The 19,483-nt window shown below is 57.2% G+C and overlaps 1 protein-coding gene and 1 long non-coding RNA gene across 3 annotated transcripts in view; both read left to right on the top strand.

The window, feature by feature from the left end:
• LMF1 (lipase maturation factor 1) overlaps window positions 1-9,247 on the top strand; it is a 126,297-nt gene extending 117,050 nt beyond the window's left edge. For both annotated transcript variants that reach the window (XM_026054023.1, XM_026054024.1), the window contains 2 exons: window positions 2,211-2,323; window positions 9,013-9,247. In XM_026054023.1, coding sequence (XP_025909808.1) covers window positions 2,211-2,323; window positions 9,013-9,187 — 288 coding nt within the window. In that variant the 3' untranslated portion in view covers window positions 9,188-9,247. The remainder of the gene's footprint in view (window positions 1-2,210; window positions 2,324-9,012) is intronic.
• Window positions 9,248-9,350: 103 nt separating this feature from the next.
• Window positions 9,351-19,065, top strand: LOC112959887. The gene is made up of 2 exons (XR_003251670.1): window positions 9,351-9,435; window positions 18,903-19,065. It is a non-coding gene; the product is annotated as an uncharacterized LOC112959887 (long non-coding RNA).
• The last annotated feature ends 418 nt before the right edge of the window (window positions 19,066-19,483 follow it).

Here is a 19,483-nt window from a genome sequence, read left to right as displayed (position 1 = left end):
CAATGAGACCGTGGCCCCTGCTTAGGAAGGACCAAAATCTGAAGCTGAGCCCCTTGCCCATGGCCATACCTTAAAGCAATGCATGCATTGGTCCTAGCTTTTTTTTCTCAACCGTTGGATGGGTCCAGGTCTCACTCTTCTGTTCTTCATGCTCACAAGTGGAACCTATATGTGATCCTGAATGTCATCACTCTACAAACCCCTCTGAGGTCCGGGTCCTACCATGAGCGAGGAGCCTTGCAGCCTTGCACCGCGCTGCTCCCCTGCGCGGGACCCGCATCACCTGGATTTTTTTCCCCTTTGCCACCCTATCACTTTACAGAGTAATGAGTTAAACAGCTCAGTTCCTGGTGCTGCTGGGCTCCTGCGTGCTCCAAGCATCGCCGTGCGTGATATCTAAGCCTTTGTGTTGGGGGCAGAGCGGGGAGCTGCATTTGATGGAAATTTCTCACCGCAGACTTCGCTGGGGCCAGACATGTTGTAAATTTTACAAGAAAAACACTTTACAAACCAGAAGTCCAACTCTGGTGAGCACGGAGCTGCTAATTAACAATTTGGAGACCATGTGAGGCAGGGATCCTGTTCCACCATTACAACGTCTCCTGGTTATGAAATCTGCCTCTCTCAGTTCGGTGTCCTGCACAAAACGCAGCTCCTGGTGATTATGTAGAGTTTCTAGTTGGCTTTTTCTCTGGCTTCTCCCCTACTTCCCTCCAGAAGGAGACTGCCACGTGTCCCACGGCCTCCAAGAAATAGTCCTTAAAAGCCAGGAGAAAAATGGGTAGGTGAGCAGGGATGTGTGGTGGGTTGTGCGGGGCTGGTGGGACATCCCTGGGCTCGAGGACTTGGCTCCTGGTGGGCACCCTCGGTGGTGGCCAGACCACCTGGTCCTGGTGAGACAAAGCAGGAGAGGAATTGCCTCCAGAAAGCTGCCTGGCTTAAATAACTGTGGTTTCCTCTGAGTGGGGATGAGCAGGGTCAGAAAGCCCGCGAGGGAGCTGCTTCCCAAAGGACTTTCCAGCGGCGCGGGGCGTTTTCCGTCCCGCTCCGCTCCGCCGGTCCCCGGGGCAACGCAGATAACAAAACTTGCCCGTTGTTGTGGGAGGCTTGCCAGGGAACGTTGCCGTGTTCTGCACTAGGCACAGCCCTGCAGGTACCGCCGCCGGCTTTAGCTTTCCCACAGTGTCCCCTACTGCTTGCATTAAAAAATCCACTTAGGTACACGTGAAAAGAGGGGGGAAAGGCTTTATGGAAGTGTTAGGCGCCAGAAATCACCAGAAGGGGCAATGCTTTCCAGGGAGGCTCCCCAAACCCCTTCGGAGGTGCAGGATGCACTCCTTATTTCAGCAGCTCCCTAATGAAGAGCATAGCATAGACAGTGAGTGTTGGCTTAAGGGGAATGAAGGGGATGCAAAGAACAGGAATTTAATAAATCCCATGGTGAATAGCCCCATGCTTCTGTTTTCTCTCTGAAAACACAGCAAGGAAAGTAACTTATATTAAAATACTGGGTAAATTCTCATTTTAAAATGCACCATTACTGCTCCTCTGTGGAGTTTTGCTACTAAAAGAAAGGATTCAAGTCAAGCACGTGGGGTGCAGAGTTAGCCAGAACATCTCCGTTTCAGCAGACACCAGTGATGCACCAGGCACATGTCTGTGTCTTCCACATGTGGTTCATGCAGGAGACCCACAAATGGGATCCATCAAGCAGGTGACAGGAGAGGGAAAGGAATGTGTCCCTGAGATCCAAAGTCGTGGATCACCATCCCAAACCCGTCCCTGGACACGGCCGAGGTCCGTGCGCGGGGGCAGCTGGCCGGGTGCCCTCAGGCACAGGTTGCTGCTGTCACCTTGCTCCAGGCTACGGGATCACGTAGCTGGCACAGCTAACGAGTGGCAGCTCGTTAAGTGGTGGTGTCTCACCCACCCTCAGTATCCGTGTCCCAAGGGGTGGCTGCCAGATGAGGAAACACTGCTCTCCTGGCACCTCTGCTCCCTCCAAACGCTGGACAGTCTCGGCATGAACCTCACGGTGTTGGATCCCATTGGATCTATTCCCAACAACACCGGGAAATTCATCATTTGCCAACTGAACCCACTGCAACCCCAGCCGAGACCGTGCAGAATTCATTAATGCTGATAGCAGCACATGGCTGACTCCTGCAGTCTAACATCATTCCTTTTTTCCATCTTCTCCCTTTCCCAAGACCTACGAGCAGAACGAGTGGATCATCCACCTGGCAGGAAAACTGCTGGCGCAAGAGGAGTCCGCCCTGTCCCTGCTGGCAACGAACCCCTTCGCGGGCAGAGCAGCTCCACGGTAAGCGTCCCATGGGCGCCGTGCTCGGAGGCGCCCGTCCCTCTCGGACACGTTAGCGTTGCTCCTTGGTGTCTGGTGGTCTTTGAGCAGCTCGTGTTAATTATTAGGACACCGTGAAGACCCGGTGCTCCCGGCTCCGTGGTGTCTTCCCAGTGCTCCGACACGGGGACCCTTGGGCTGAGCGTGTTCCCAGGCACGTCTGGGATGGGCTCCGCGTTGCTGCTCTTGGACGGCGCTCCCGGCTCTGCTGCCGTTTCCTGCCCGTCCGCCTCAGATTTTTTGCCATGATTTTTTGTCATCGCACAAATCACATCACAAATAGGCTTTCTACCAGGCTGTTGAGATATTTCAAAGACAAAGCAGGCCTGCACAAATAATTGGTTTTGTTGTCCTGGAATTATTTGAGTTTTCGATGAAAAGACAAAGCAAACATCAGCAAGTGGAAAAGACAGATGAAAACCTAAAGGCTTCTTACAAATGGAGTTTTTCACAAAAGTGTCTATTTTGTTGATGCAGTTATTTTTAGCTGAAAAAACATTTTAGGGGAATTTTGGATCAACTCAAGTAATATTACGCTCTTGCTAATATTTTCCATTTGAGGCTCTCAAGATGCATTGCAAACAAGGACTGAAGTTCACAGCGCCGTGTGAAGTGTGCATCCCTTGGACACAGAGCTGGTGTTCTCAGCTTTAATGCAGAATATCCCCCCAGTCTCCTGAGGAGGGGCTCTCCTCAGGTGCTTCTCACATATCAAGAGCTTCCACCTTCTACCCAAGCACTTTATTTTTAGATGTGCCCTTTGAACCTTAATGGTCTCTATAGAGATATGTATCTGTGTCTATCTGTATGTATTTTTGGGGAAGAAAAAGCAGAACAGAAGCACAGATGGGAGTACAACTGCTGAAGTGTTTTTGCCACAAATGCAGATTTTCTTCACCCAGCTTCTTGCTGGGCACCTAGCAGAGCCTTGGTCGGGGTGTTCCCCCCAAGAGCAGGCCGCTATAAAAGCGGGTATTGGGGCTGTGGCTTCGCAGAGCCCCCGTCGCCCGCCGGCCGAGGCTGCCCGAGCCCCCAGCTCGCAAGCCCAGCAGCCTGCCCGTAAATCACCCTTTATTAAAGCCGGGCTTGCATTGCTGGGTAATGTCGCAGCTTGTTCACTTACACAAGCAGTAGATCTGTTACACAAAAATAATTACGCCTTGGCCGGGGTCCAGGCGGGTTCTCGGGGAACCTCTATTAATTATTCCTACAAAAGTCATGCTGGGCTCTACCAGAATGTCCCTTGCTGCGGAGCAATACGGATTTAATAATGTTTACAGAGGGGTTTTCAGCCCTGATTAGCTCCACTTGCACTCGCATGTCGTAGCAGGAGCGGGGCAGTGATGCCACCTCACGGGCCAGCCTGCACCAGCGGTACGGAGGGAGCGTGGATGTGGGATGTGCTTCGGATAACACTGCCTGGGGCCAGGTGGTGGGCAGTTCGTTACCGTATTCTGCAGCAGGCGAGCAAGATAGATGCCTGTGCGTTTAAAGCAGGGATGGAAGCAGCTCGTTTTCCACAGCAGCATCATTCCTGTGTTGTGGAGTTTGCCGGCCGGCGGATGCAAGCGGAGCGAGTCCAGGCAGGCATGTGAGAACAGAGGATCCCGGGCTGGGCTGCACGTCAGATGTCTTCACTCCGGCGTTCACCTTCCTTTAGAGGCTGTCGTTGGCCTCGTGTATCTTGTGGGTGATGCAAAGTTTTTAAAAAACAGCAATTTGCAAATACTCACTTTGGCCCCAACTGGAATCCAAACCCACCATGCAGCTCGCTGTGCTGCTTTCTCGGTCACATCTGTGGCTTTCCCAGGCCAAATCTGAACATCTTGGGGACTGGCACCATGTGCGTTTTGGTGCCAGTGTGCAGCTGAGGGGCTCCATCGCGGCTGCCGTGGGGATAAGTCAATCCGGATCCCGCTCCAAAGTGTCCGGTCCCTCACTGGGACACTCTTGCTCATGTTTCTTTGGCTCTGGGTTTTTGTTTCCTCCCAAATGGCTTCATGTGGGGGAACCCAAGGGAGAAAATGCCAGAAACGGGGTGATCTCTGCAGTGCCCAGCACAATTCCCTGTGCAAGCAGAGATGCTCACGGGGAGCAAGCCCTTCGGTAGCCCCACTTTTCCTGCCCTGCTTCCCACCCGTCCCCTCTCCGAGGGAAATTTTGAGACTTAATTATTTTCATTCCTTGCTAGACTAAATAATTAGGGGACAGGGCTGTTTTCCATAAGAGCGTCACGTTCCCTGCTCGGCCAGGCTTGTTCTGCTAATGGAAACTCTACACCTCCAATAGCCAAGGGACTTTCAAAATGAGTTAATGCCTTCGAAATGAAATTTCAGAGACCAAAGTTTGTAGGTTTCTTTACAGCACTAGAAATTATAGTATTTTCTTCGGGTGTGATAAAGTTAAAATGAGAAGCAGGTGAGTGATTTCAGCGCGTTGCTGGGTGCGGGGGGCGCTGGGACAGTCGCTCTCGCGAGCCCTCCTGCGCGCGTGCCATTCTGAGAGCACCAGTAAACCCAAAACGGGGAGGTTTTGCCTAAGAAATTAATAATTGTTTAACGTGCCGGCGTGGAAGCAGGCGGCTGCAGGTGAGAGAAACCCGGAGCTCGTTTTGCCCATTGGAGATGAAACACAACCCGTTCCGTGCACAATATCTCTGCTGCTAATCGCGCCGGCTTCAGGATTTTCACTGCGATTTTAGCAGTGCTGCGTTGAACGAGCCCCAGCGTGGAGACCTGGGCACGCCTGAGGTCTGCTGAGCACCGGAGCCGCTGGCAGCTCCCACGCGGCGTCCACAGGAATGACGCGCTGGGAAACAGCCCGTAAAAATACACTTATTCCCCAAACGCATCCCGAGCCGCAAGGAATTTGTGGTGCCTGCAGCGAGCGGGGCTGGAAGAAGCAAGAAAACCCAGGCTGGGGGTTCTGTCACCTTCATGAGTTCATGCTGGCCACTTGCCCCTGATTTACAGCAGGGATGGAACATTAAGATGAAAACAAAAACCCAAAATGGAGAAGATGCCCCGAGTTTGAGCGTCCCCCCCGCCGGGGTGCCCGGCCGGCCCTGGCAGCGAGCGGGTCCGGGGGCTGCACGCGGCCGGGCCCCTCAGCTGCCGCCCCAGCAGCTGCGGCCGCTGGAACCAGTTTCAGCTGTCCGGGAGCTCGGGGCCTCCCGCGCAGCCGCTCGGCGCGCTGCTCGCTTTTCACACGTACACTTGGGACATGTCATACGGCGCGTGATGTACGAGCGAGCCCGGAGCGCGCCGGCGCAGCTGCTCCCGGGCATCTGCCCGGGGAGGCGCCCACGCTTGATTTGGAGGAAAATAATCATGCTAACGCCCATGATTCGCAGCCCCTGCCCGCACCGGGGCGCGGGGCTCATGCACAGGGGGACGGCGCGGGCTCGGGTGGCCCTGGGTGTCGTGCGGTGGCTGCTGAGGGATGGATTTTGGTCCTCACTTTGTGTCCCCAAAGCCACTGTGGATGTTGAGATAAATGTGGATATTCAGATAAATGCATAGGGAAAAGGTCATGTCTCCCAACGGGGTCTGACCGGGCTCGGGGCAGGGATGCAGCTGGGATGCGGGGACTCTGGTCAGCAGCTCCACCAGCCATTTCCCACCCGGCTGCAGGAGTTGCTGCCTGATGCTTCCTAGTGAGGCAAGAGTGAGTTCCTAGTTTTCACTTTCCTAGTGAGTCAAGAGTAGCTCCTAGCTTTCCTTCACCCAGCAAATCCTGGGAAACAGAATGAACATCCTGAGCTTCCCAGTCATCTTCTGTGGCTGCCAAGCACCGCTCATGCCTCGTCAGTGTGAGTGACCACAGGTACCATTAATCTCATTAGTCTCCTTTATAAGCAGCTGATATGAAGCAGCTTCTTCCTGAGGATGTTCGTGTTTCTTCCTAGCAGCAAGCAAGGTTTGTGCATGCAGGCAGCTGCCTGGGGTTGGTGGAGGCCTTGGAAGCCTTGGGGTCTCTTCCACCTGCTGGAATATCTCTGCATGAGTCCCGACGTTGCAAAAACCACGAGCAACTTATAATGAAGAGAGCTGGAGCCTGGAGCAACTCTGTGGTCTGCGGGCAGCCCTGTGTGCACGGGGCTCGCCTGAGTTGCAGGCTGCGCGGGTCCCTGCTGGTGCTTGCAAACTCGGGGGCAGTAGGACAGAGTCCTCGTGTGCTGCAGGAGCACGTGGACTCCGCAGACGCCAGGAGGAAGGAGCAGCCACGCAGGAGCTTTCAAGGTCTGCGGGCTCCAAATGCAGCACCCAGCTCGATTATAAATTCTGGACTAGCTTGTAAACCCTGTGAGCCCTGAAATGCAAGGGTCTCGTGAGTATTAAGTGCTGCAGCGTTGACATCAGTGAGCATCCAAAACAAAGATTCACGAATGCGGCCGCTTGTCGGGTCCTTTGCTGTGCAGCCCATGCCGGGTAGGCTGAGCCGACCTCCACGGTGCCCTGGAGGCACTGGCTGCTCCAACGTGCTGCCATCCTGCAGCATCCAAAGGGCTCCCTCCTCGGAGCGGAGCTGGAGTCCTGGAGAAGCAATAGCTGTGCAGAGAGCAGAGCTGTGGGGATGCCCTGGGTGGTGTCTGGTGAGCAGTTTGGATCCAGAAAGAGCTCGGGGTCCATTTCTCTGCAGTCCAAGGTGTTTTGCATGTGTGTTTTCCATGGGACTTGTGATCCTGGTGGAGCCAGGAGAGCCCTTGCTCCCATCTGCACTCCCTGCTCCAATGGAGCTGACCGGGGAAGCAGCAGGAATGTGGTGGGGATGCGGGCACCGCTGCGCTCGGGGGCTGGCGGGGGGCAGTTTTCAGATTTATTTAGGCTCTGAGCATGCGAGCTTGAAACGCCCTCAGCTAGAAAGGCAAACTGGAGGCCACAAAAATGCAGCTTCAGCTGCATGTGGTTGCTTTAATGCTCACACGGTTCTAGTTTTACACGCCGATCCCTTTGATAGCAAACATTCTAATAGACAGGGAACATATGGGAAAAATCATCCCAAATCAGGCGATAGATATTATTTAATCCCGGCAGGCAAGCACCATTCGGAAGGGACCGGGAGATTTTCATTGCAGAGCGGGGTCCGGTGCTCCCCGGCTCGGCCCGGGGCTCTGCGCCTGCCCCTCGCTGCACAGCCGGTACCAGCAGATTGCGGCTTTTGGGGTGGACGGGGGTGTTTTTTGAACTCGGAAAGGCCATGGATGTGGAAGAGCTGCAGCTCTAAATCTGTCCCAGAGAGCTTGCAGGTTACCTGGGTGCTGCAGCTGGTGCTGATCACTGACACTCTCATTCCATAAGGAAATTTCATGCTTCTGTGGAGGGAGCACTGTGGGAGCAGCACTTCAGCCCCCGCTTGACTTTTGCCAGCCTTGGAAAAGGGGGAGAGAGGGCTACGAGGATGGAAGCAGCAGCTGCAGCCCATGCAGTGATGAGATCCCAGCACCGGCACAAGCCCAGGGATGCTGCTCTGGTTTTCCCGCCTCCCTCCTTTCCTTCGAGCACCCCAAGGTGCTTCCCTGGAGCGTTTTGCTGTCGGTTGCTGCGTGCTATCGCGTTGTGCGCACAGAGGCGGCTCCGCACGGCTCATCCGCATCCCCATCGCGGAGCTGCGCGTAGGGCCGTGCTCCCGCTCGCCCGTGGCAAAGGTGAGAGCTCAGGGCGGGTGCTCAGCAATCATCCCTAGTTATTTCCATGGCCGGAGGCGGCTCGGCGCCGCGGGAAGCAGCAGCTGTGTGAGCCGCTGTCCCGCTCCGCGGCCGCGCTCGCGTTGCAGCCGTGGAGCCCGCCCGCCCCAAATGAGCACTGACACGCCTCTGACACTTTTATATTGGGGGTTATTTTATGAAGCTATCCGGCGGCGGCGATGCGCGCGGCCGCCCCGCTCCCGGCCCTGTCAGCATGCCCTACATCAAGGGGAGCGGGGCGGGCGCCGCGCCGTTCGCCACGCTGATGAGTGCTGCTTTCCGCACGCCTTTACAGTCCCCTTCTCTGTCAGCTCCCCGCGCGGCCTCGAAACAGATGCGGCCGCGCGAGCAGGCGGCCGAGAGCAGCCGGGGTGCCTGCGGTGGGGACACGGTGCTGCCGGGGGGCAGATATAAAGCAGGGGCAAATCATAGATTTGTTATAATTCTTTTAAGCTGGGATGCAAAGGCGCACGTGGGGTGCGAGGTGGGCAGCATGTGGGGTGGCTCGTTCCCAAGTGGCAGGAGCGGGGAGGCTCTTGCCGTGTGCTCGGCTCACGATGCCAATGGGATGCGCACACCCTGGACTGCTCGCTGGTCCTAACTACCAATAGGACAAGAGGAAACTGCCTCAACTTGCACCAGGGCAAGTTCAGGTTTGATGTTAGGAAAACTTGTCCATGGGAAGAGTAATCAACTGCTGGAACAGGCTGCCCAGGAGCTGCTGGAGTCGCCGTCCATGGCAGTGCTCAAGAAACATGTGGATGAGGCACTTGGGACATGGATTAGCAGGCAGGGTGGGGATGGGTTTACAGTTGGACTCGGTGACCTTGAAGGTCTTTTCCAGCCAGAATGATCCTATAATTCTAGGCACCACCTTTCCATTGGGGCAAGACTCCAGAGCTGCAGCCGCGGGGGACCAGGAAGCACCCGCAGCCGCGCTCACCCGCGCTCTCGCTTCCCGCAGGTGGATCCGTGCGGAGCACTTCAAGTACAAGTTCAGCCGGCCGGGAGGCAGGCACGCCGCCGAGGGCAAGTGGTGGATTCGGAAGAGGATCGGGCCCTACTTGCCCCCCGTGAGCCTCGAGGGCCTGCGCAAGTTCTACGAGGACCGGCACTGGGCGCACCCCGCGCGGCCCTGACGCACGCCAGCCTCCGTGCCAAGCACCGCGCGCCTCGCTGTGCTTTGCCACCCTTGGTTACACGTGTTTTACGGGTCCGCCTGCTGCTGTGGTCTGTTCTTTGTCATCTCTGGTCCCTTGTCCCCGTGGGGCTCTGCGGTGTCCCTGCAAGGGGACCCTGAGGGAGCTGGAGGTGTCGCTTGTCCTTGGGCCAGCACCGCAGACCAGCCCTGCTTGGAGAAGAGGACGGAGGGCTCTGTGTGGGTGAGGTGAGATTAAACCAGGGAACGCATCCCGATTTAAACCTTGGGATAATGACCGCAGCCCGGCGCCTGGCACTTGGGAATCCTTGCCCATTCCTTTCCCTCTTTCCCTTCTCCTTCCCCTTCTACTTTCCCTTTCCTTTTTCCCTTCCCCTTGTCCTTTGTTTTCCAAGTGATGGCTGGAAGATAACATACATTCCAAAGCAGTATACGTTTCATATACATTTGAGGAAGATGCGTGCACGGAATGAAATGGGAAACATGTCTCTGAGATAGGGATGGCTCTTGTGCTTGAACCGTCTCTTCCCCTTCTGCCAAGATCACGACATTCCCAGGACATGAGTCTCCCCAAGCCCGCAGCCGCCAACACCTATAGCTAGCCCTATATCCAGGGAGCAGGATGCCTTATTCCTGCAGCACTAATGAACGGCAGTTCTTCGTTGTAGAGTAAGTGATCACCAGCCTGTGAGTTCACACAGAAAATATTGCCGAGCCTTCCCTGTTCCGCGCTGCTCCTGGAAGCTGGCTTCACTTTAGTGCATATTAAGGCAAGAGCTTTTTTCCTTCCCAGTAGATTAAGTTTGGCTAAACAATTCAGTGTGAACTGCTGGGCAGGAGGCAGAAACCTGTAGGCTAAATTACGCAGCTGCTATACGTTTAGCCCGGCATGGGATGAATTTCAGGATTGTATATTAGTTTTCATTTAATCTGATTATTCTAGGCTGGACTTCCTGGAGGGTCTTCAGGTTATTGTCAGTCAAAAGAATCCTTAAAAGCTTCCATTTGCACTCAACTTTTCCCATTAGAAGTCTATTTTCATTACGAATCGTTTCTTATTTTAATGAAAAAATGATTCCTGCCCCTGCGTTTTTCCCTTTGCAGCAGGGTTGGGAGCAGAGTGGTGGCAGCTCCGTCCTGCTCTGCTGTCAGATGTGTGTCCAGGCAGGGGCACAAGGGCCCAAAGATCCAAACTTTCCTCCTCTGATGAGATTTTGACTCAGTTAAAAGGGATGGGGCAGAGTATGAGGCAGAAAACAGAGCAGCTCCTCTCCTGCCCTCCTAATAACCTGCCCCGTTCTCCCGAAATCCCGCTCGCTATCCCAGGAAAACGCTCCAAGCGGCTCAGATCCTGGGGGCCGCGGACTCAGTGCTCTCCAGGCTTCATTGGCCTTTAAAGCCCGGCACGGGGTGACTCTGCCGAATTAACCACCGGCTCCTTCCCACCCGTCACCTCCTTGGATCGCGCGTCGGCGCGTGCGCCCTGCTCGCTTCAGTCCCTCTCTGCCTGGTTCTAAGTGTGAGGATCTGGGACTCTTCATGCAGAGAAGAAGAGTCTCTTGGACCCACACGTGCTCTGCAGCCGAGAGCTGCTCCCTGTGCAGAATTCCCAGGATTTTGCCATGCCTTTCCCACCATCGGATCCCCTGATCCGGCTTCCTCTGCGGTAGCTGCTGGGGATAGGGTTGCCCGTGGCTGCACTTTATGGTGCAAGCAACTGTTGCTGAAACCATTCCATTAAACTCTCCCCACCTGCAAGCAGTTACTTGGAATAATAAATAAGTGATAGAGGAGGGAATCGCGCGCTCTTGTACCGCTCAATAAAAGCGTTGTCGAGATTAAAGAATCAATTAGGCGTCAGCCAAAGGGGCCGAAGCAGAGCCCAAACACGCTGATAAAATCCAGCAGGTGCTTGTGGGGACGGTTCTTGTTTCGTTGTGCTTTTAAAGGGGATAATTGCTCGTTACAAGGCGTGGAGTGGCCTGGCCGGGATGTTTCCCTGGCGTGCAGGAGGAGCTGGGATACGGCGGTGCTCGCGGCATCCTTGGATGTGTTCGGCTGCCACGGATCTGAGGCTGGAGCTGCTGTGCGGGACCTGGAGCTGCCGTGGGGATGTGGCTGCATGTACAGAAAGGTGAGCGTGGGGGAAAGGAGGAAGGGTGGAAATTCCAAATGCAAAATGCCTGGATGTCCAGGTTGGGCTGGACAGGCGGTTTCAGACACGTGTCCCGCAGGAGAATGAGCTTCTTGACCAAGTTTGCAGGGTTTCCAGAGGCCAGGACTGGCTCTTGGCTCTGGAACAAGGACGTCACTGGGTCCAGCATCCCTGGCTTGGAAATCCTTATCTCAAAGTGCCAATGTGGTGCTTGTGAGCGGAGCCACAGGCAGCAGGTCCACTCTGCTCGGGGGGATCTGCAGGGAAAAATGGGGAAAAGCCACCCCTGGAGCAAGGGCAATGCGGGCTCTAAGAGCAGGGAACCTGGAGATTATGCACGACAGATGTCTGCTCTTTCTGCACGCAGCCTCTGAGGAACCAAGTAAAATCTGATCGTTTTGGGGGAAAAAAAGAGGTTAGGGATGTATACGTTAGAATGCTCCCAAATTTTTCCCATATGGCCCTCTATTCAGCAGGAAAATTCACCTGCAGTGCCAGCTCCCGCCTGCAGCAGGGATGTGCCGCGGGGAACGCAGCGCTCGCAGCCTTGCTGATAGGGGAGGTTGCAGTGCTCTGGTGTGCTCTCATGTGCTCTAACGTGCTCTCACTGCATGCTCCCTGTGTGGTGCTGGCCTCCCCATCCTCTCCTGGTGCCCGTGCACACGAGGGTGCAGCAAAGTCTGGGCACAAGGGGGCAATCCCCAAAGCACCTGCAAGGCGGGATAGCCCTTTACTGCATGTTTTTTACCTTGTTAACTGAACATGTTTGGTTTTCTAAGGGTTTTATAAGGATTATTGTTTCGGAAGTAACTGCTTGGGAGGCTTTTTGCATTCATTTTTTTAAGAAATTTGGCCTCCTGCAGGCACTCTGGGCCTTGGGCTCATCTCGCAGCTGGTGCACGTGCAAGGAGGGCTGCTCGGGATGGGCATCCCAACAGCCGGGGACGGAGCTGTGCCCACGGCCGCCTGGCCTCAGGAATCCTGCAATCCTTCATTTTCTCCGCTTTGCTTTTCTTTTTTACCCACTTTTGCGGGTTTCCTCCCAGCAGACGGTGTCGCAGCTCCAAGCAGCTGCTTGGTGCGTTTAGGAAGGGTATTTCAGGAAGGGGATTTTACGAGCGCTGCCTGCCCATCCGGAGGGCGAGTTTCCCCGTTGGAGCGCGGGGGGACCCAGCCTGGCCGGAGCAGCGGCCGCGCGCCCCGGGCTCCGGCAGCTCCCGGCCTCTGTTTTCCCACGTGCACAAAGAAGGCGAGCTGGGAAGGCCGCCCGAGGCTCCCCGGCATGTGCAGCCTGTCGCAGAGCTAATGTTGGCCAGCTGCAGAGCTCAGCGGGGCGAGCTCCGCGCTCCGTGCGCTCCGTGCCGAGGGCCGCGCCGTTGGGAAGGGCCCCGGGAATGGGGTGCCACGTGCGCAGGGAAGAGGAGCCCGCTCGGGGCTGCTCGTCCCCCAGCAAGGGCCAGGGTGGAAGGATCCGGGTGCTCCATGGATCCCGTGGCTCCTGCTGCAGGGCGCTTGGCAGCCGGAGCCGCCATCCCCAAAGCTGCTCGCTCCGAGGACCCACCCGGGTGACGTTTGCACCCTTTGGACATGAGCTGTAAGCGTCCTGCATCCCACAGGGAAGCAGCCGGACGCAGAGCGGGGCCGTGGAGCTGCGAACTATAGGAAGGAGCCTAAAGGGTGATGGGGACCCCCGCGGTGTCCCCCCGCTGCCGGCTCCTCGGGATGCAGGGAGGCCGTGCAGGATCCCCACATCCCGGATACCCACTGTGGGAAGCGATCCACGCAGCCCATCCAACCCAGGTCTCTCCCTACGCGCTGCCCCGTCTTTCCTGTTTACTTGTTATTTTGGAAGCAGAACAATAAATAATTTATGGGCGACGGGCTCGGCTCGCTTGGAGCCGAGGTTCCCTGGCCAAGCGTCAGGGCGGAGGGCCAGGAGCGGCGGGAGCATCCGACGGAGCCACGGGCGCCTGGCCGGGCGCTGGGCCGGCGCCGAGGGCGGGGGATCCGTGCGGATCCCTCCGGAGCATCCCGGGTACCCGCGGGGCGGCCTTTGCCCCGTTCCGTGCCCGGCCCGGCCGCCACCCTGCCCGCCCCGCGCGGGCGCTGCAGCTGCACCCAAATTATCTGCATTTGCATCTCAATGGGGCCCTGATTAATATTTAAAGAGCCAGCTGTCTGAGGCACCTACGAGAGGAGAAAAAAAAAACATTTATTTATTATTTTTAGGGATAGCACTTACTGCCCTTTAACAAGGATGCTGCTTTTTTTTACCCCCTATTCTTTTCTTTAATAGAAAAAGAAAATGCCGGGGATGGGAAATATGAAACGCCGTTAATGAGTTATCAGTGAATTAGTTGTGCTGCTCTCAATGCCCCTCAGTCCTTTTGTGCCGCAGCTGCACGGAGCAGGTTTTCCAGGGCAGGAGCTGCTCCGAGCCCATGGGAACCGCGGGGACGGGGGATCGGAACTCGCGCCAGGCCTCCCAGATGAGGAGCCCGGCTAAGGGAGGGCGGTCGGGAGATGCCTTCGGGTGAGGGGCTGGGATGTCCTGTGCAAACGCTCTGCGTGGGCTCGCTGGGCTCCGACGGGTGCCTTCCCGACACGTCTCCCCATGCTGGAACTGCTGGATGGAGATTGCAGCTCCCATTGTAGCCCCAGGAGAAGCTTCCCACGTTCTGCACCCCCGTTGCAACCCCGGGAGAAGGTCCCGTTGTCCTGCAACCCCGGGAGAAGGTCCCAGTTTGCAGCGTGCAGAGCTGCTGCTGGTGCACACGGGGGTGAGGCTGGTGCTAAGGAGCCTCTGCATCCCGTTGGTGCCCGGTGTGTGAGACTGGTTTATACCCGCTCAGGAACCGGCCCCAAGGGAAGAAAAGTAAGGAGTGAGGAACATCTGGAGTGGGCTGAATCAGAAAGAGAACAAGAATTGGTATTTTCTGGGTCTCCTCTGCACTCTCAGGCTCTTTTTGTGTGTGTTCAGCTTAAAAGCTGTCATTTAAGCAGATCATTTTCCCTTGAACGTTTGTCAATAGCGCTCGAACAGCAGCAGCTCCTTATCCCAACTAATTGGAGTCAAGTAGGGCTCCGATAAACGATTTCTCCCCAGTGAGCCCTGGGAGACAACGCAGAGGGGGTTTAATTTCCAATGAGAAATGCAGAGAAGGAGAAACGAGCCCGAGGGCGGCTGCGCACGGCCTGGGGGGGCAAAGAGCATCCCCGGTGCAGGTGAGCGGCTCGGGGTCTCTGCAAAAAGCTTCCTGCCCGCTTTAAAGTTACCTGCTTTTGCTCCGTGCTCCTGCGTTCGGGCTGTTTAAGAGCAAGGCTGTAACATTAAGGTGATTTACAGCAGTCCCTGGAGCTGCGGGGCACAGGGCTGGCTTTGGTTTCCCTTTTCCTCAGGTGAAAGAAACCTCCGCCGTTAACTCGGGAGACCTTACAGCGGCTGCCCCTTCAGCCCTTGATTTACGGGCCCAGATTTATGAGCTAAAAATTATTATTCCACTCGCATCTATTTTTTCTCTCCCCCCGGCCGTTTTAGTGCTTGTGAAAGGTGAGGGTTTTGACAGCTCCTGGAAACAAAAGCCTTTAATATCCCCCCGAGCGAGCGAGCGGCTCCCGGGCGAGCGGGAGATGCCGGAGCGCTCCAAAGCGGCCGCGCTGAGCTTCCAAAGGCATCGGGATCCGCTGCCCGGGGGGGTGTTTTGGAGATAACGGTTTAAACCGCAGCGATAGCAGCAGCGCTGCTGGCGGGGTCGGGGCAGCGCGCCCGCGAGCCTCGCGCCCGCCGCTCTGCCGCTCGCTGCCCGCAGAGCGCGGCGTTTTTAAGCCACGCGGTTCCTGTGGAGGAGGCAGGAATCGAGGGGGACGGGCAATTGCACTCGTTTCTGCGTTTTCGTCACTCGTTTTCTGCGTTCGCGGGTGTCAGTTTGCCCCGGCCCTCGAAGCCAGGGCTGCTCCGCTTTACTGAAAGCTCGGAAGGAGCAGCGGCTGCTCCAGCCACGTGTTCCAGCCGTGGGGAATGCAGATGTGCTGTGGGATCCATCCATCGGCGGGGACATTTGCAAGGCAGCAATTCCCACCCCGCTGGTGGCTTCAGGGGCGCAGGGAATTTGGGCATCCCGAGCACCCCTGTGTTCTGTATTTCCAGAATGCCTAAAGGGAACAACCAGCATTACGGAAATTTCACTGGGAGCCGGTTCCAGCCTGCAAGGGCACCACGGAGCAGCTCAGTCTGGCTGCTCCCGTCTCCTCCATCAGCTGGCTCCTCAATTGGCTCATCAAACAAAAAATAAATAATCATCCCAGGTTGCAATTTCATCTCTCAGGTGCCTGGGACTTGTTTCTGTTTATCGCAGAGGCAACGTTAGGGCGAGGGGCGTGGGGGGAGCCCGTGGACTTCATTGACTCTCCCGTCCTTGGACTCAGGTGGCTCAAACACGGAGCTGGACAGTGTGGTTGGAGGTGGGTTGTGCTATGGGAAGAGGTTCCAGGCACTTCTCCTTCGTATCCAGCTTCGTATCCAGCTGTCTCCAGCCTAGGGAGCCCCTGGCCCCTTCCCTCCTGGTGCTCCCGTGGTCCCTCTCCAAGGCAGGACACTGGGCTGGAGGATCCTCGACCCATTCTGGAACATGATGTTCTCCATGCACCAGGTGCATCGCGTGGGCTTGCCAGCCGTGGAGATGTCCCTCGTGCAGGCAGCCCAGGAGCAGCACCGGGATGTGTCCTGAGAGGCACCCGAGCTGGGGCCAGAGCAGAACCGGTCTCGGGAGACTGGAGCAGCCGGGTCCAAATCGGGCCCCACCACGTGCATCTTGCCGAGGAGGAGCCGGCCAGTGTTCCCACAGTGTGTGTCACGGTTCCCCGAATAACCAAGGCGCTCAGACAAACAAAACAAAAAACCCCGGTCTCTCTGGAGACAAGTCACAAACAGCGAGCCCGGCCAAGCTCATTGATAGCGGCGCGCGGTGAATCACCGACCAGCTGGAGTTGGAGCAATTTGGGTCAAATACGCTCCCTGGCGCCGCTCCATTGACTTATCTTGCCGTTCCCTTGCTCTCCCTCGCCCAGGGCTTGGCTTGGGCTGCTTTTAGTTAAAAGCAGAGGCTGCAGCGCTTAGGATGGACACCTGCGTGTGCCCGGTCCCCCACGGGCCCCGCTGGCCGGTCCCCGCTCCGGCTCGCGCAGGACCGGCTCCTCATGCAGGAGCACAGGGAGAGCAAGGGCAGCGTTAGGAGGCCGTTGTGCGGAGCTCTTTGCAGGTGGATCCATCGTGTGCCGACGGGTCCATAAGAGCCACCGCAAAGCGAGGAGGCCGCGTGTCCCCGGGGCGAGCGCCGGGCTGCTCCGTGCGGCGAGCGCGGACGGCCCGGGCAGCTCGCTCCAACATTACATCAGGAGCGCGGGGATGCTGAGCGTACTGTCTGGGAATCCGGAGCGAGAGGGGGGTTTGCTCCGCATTATGTGCTCGGTGAAGAATGCTCCTTGGCCTGCCTCGCTGGGGCGGCCTGAGGAGCGGGGACGCGGCGCAAAAGCGGCTCCGGGCCCCGGCTTCCCGCTGCCGGCGCCAGCCTCGTCCCGCTGCATCCGCACCCAGCACAGAGCTCCCTAGGGCCCTGCACACCCCCCCGGCTGGAATTGCGCCCCAGGCTGGAATTGCGCCCCGTTTTAACCAGGAGGCACCAACGCGAACGAGCTGGGGACCCTTCCCCTGCCGGTGATGGTCCCTGCCGTGCCGAGCGTTGGGGCGGGCAGATAAGGGAGGATTTCACCCATCTCCTTAAAGTGGTCGGGAGGAAGAAAGCAGCCTTTGTACGGGCCCTTCTGAGGGCCTCTGTTCTGCTGAGGTTGGAAATAGCACAAAAACATCCTTTCTCGCTGCATTGTGTCGCTTCCAGCTCGGGCCTCCACCACCACCCAGATGTTTCGATGCTGATGCTGAAAAGGAAAATAAGAGCCGGGCGAGGAAGCCAGGAGAGGGGGGCAGCCATGGAAAATGCTGCTAGAAACCTACATCCCATCCCTGACCAAAGGGGAAAGCGGCAGTGAAGGAGACTGGGACCTGGGTATTATTATCTTAGTAAGTGCTGGGCTGATGGCTCATCCAGCTGTATGGCTCTCTACATGCACCTGTATAGTTTAGCTTTAAAATTATATATATATATATTCAGCTTTGAGAGTATTCAGGGTTTCTCATTATCAAGCCCTTTTCCTTTCTTTTGCTCTGATCCTCCTTTTCCCCCTTTTCATTCCCAAATGCATTTTATGATCACGTCCGATGGGCAGTGCGAGTTCACCGATCTGCTTTTAGCATTATTCACCTTCCCCAGAAGGCAATTCCGCCCAGGAGCACGGCTGGAATAGCTCGGTTATCACCTAACGGATGGGGCAAGGCAGGCTCAGCGGGACGCTCCTCCTTGCCGCGCGCAGCCCCGCGCCGAGCGCCCGCCTGGCCGGGTTCCTCCGCGCCCGCTCCGCTGCCTGCACGTCCAGCATTGCTGCCAAGGTGCAGCTCCTCGTCCATCCCTGCACAGAGGTCTCTGTGTGCAGGATCCCAGGCAGCCTGGGCCGGGATGACGTGGAGCAGGGAAACGGTCCTCAGCTGGTGTGGGATGCGCAAGGGCCAGGAAAGAGCCCCAGGGATGGGGGTGACCCCGCGGAGGTCTGGGCCTGCTCTGCGTTGCATGGCTGCACTGCATGGCTGCAATGCACAGCTGCAGCACACAGAAACGGGCTACATCTGCAATGCACGGCCACGCTGTACTGGTGCAATGCACATCAGCACTGCCTGGGTGCAATGTGCAGCCACATTGCACGTGCCTCATTGCAGTGTGGCTCCATGCAGGGCTGCGCTGCACAGCCACATTGCACGGCCACATTGCCTGCAGTGCAGAGCAGGGGTGCACAGACACATTGCACGGCCGTGCTGTACAGCCGTGTTGCCCGGCTGCACTGCATGGCTGCAACGCGTGCCTGTGTTGCGCCGTTGCAATGCACAGCCACGCTGCACGACTGCACAGCAGGCTGCGGGCACCCATACAAGCACCTGCAGCTGGAGGCTGCTCTCACAGGGCATCCCTTGCCCCGAGGCCATTCCCATCACCTACCATATCCCACCAGCTCTCCTCGTCATCCCCTTCCTCAGCTTCCCCTCCTCCTCATCCCCTTCCTCCCTGCTCACCAGCCCCGTTTCCCTTCTCCCCTCTCCCCAGCAGCGGGTTCCTCTCCCGAACCAGCTTCCCATGGCGTGCGCGGGAAGCAGCGGCCGTGGCCGGAGGCCTGGGGCCCGTTTGCCCGCGAGCCGCGGGCGCTGCCAGGCCCCTGCGCGCGCTCGGCTGCAGCCGGAGAGCAGCCAAAGCCCCGCGGGCGCTGCCAGCGCCGGGAAGGGGCGAGCGAGCTGCGCACAAAGCGGGGTCTATAGCCCGCCCGGGCACCTGACGCTGCGGGCAGGGAGCGCGGCGACGTGCTCAGCCCCGATAATCCCCGCGCTGAGCTTAATATATATCTCTTTTTTTTTTTTTTTTTTTTGCTTTTCAATCAAAAGCCCAGCGACAGCTGGGGCTGAGGCTTTCCAGGAGATGAACTCATGGACAACTGTTCGAAATAGCTTTATTCGGATTGCTATTAGATCAGACCACTGGGGAGCTACCAAGTATTTGGGATTGCTACAGGCAGATAAGGCCAGGCTGGAAAAGCCAGGGCTGCGGCACACGGGGACGGGGCGACCCTGGGCATCCTGCGGCCACCCCATGGGCACACGGGGGCTATGGGAGGTTTGGGCCCCGTGGTGTTTGCATGGGGTGCTGCAGCCGTGCATGGGGTGTTGCGTGCATGCACAAGGTGTTGCATGCATGCACGAAGTGTTGTGTGCATGCACGAGGTATTGCAGCAGGTGTTGCATGCATACATGAGGTGTTGCAGCCCTGCAGTGGGTGTTGCATGCATGCCCACGGTGTTGCAGCCATGCAGTGGGTGCTGTGCTCTTGCAGCGGGTGCTGCGTGCATGCAGGTGCACGCGCAGTGTGCACACGTGTGCCCTGGACAGGCCTGCGGCAGCTTCGTGCCGGTTTTGCCTACAGACACGTGGCACTCGTGCTGCGGAGCCACCATCCCCAGCAGCCCGTC

This window comes from Nothoprocta perdicaria, unplaced genomic scaffold (assembly GCF_003342845.1).
Source record: "Nothoprocta perdicaria isolate Ctin4 unplaced genomic scaffold, notPer1 scaffold_12, whole genome shotgun sequence".
Lineage (NCBI taxonomy): Eukaryota > Metazoa > Chordata > Aves > Tinamiformes > Tinamidae > Nothoprocta > Nothoprocta perdicaria.
The sequence above is the reverse complement of the archived record's forward strand: the minus strand, read 5'-3'. Positions and strand labels throughout refer to the sequence as shown.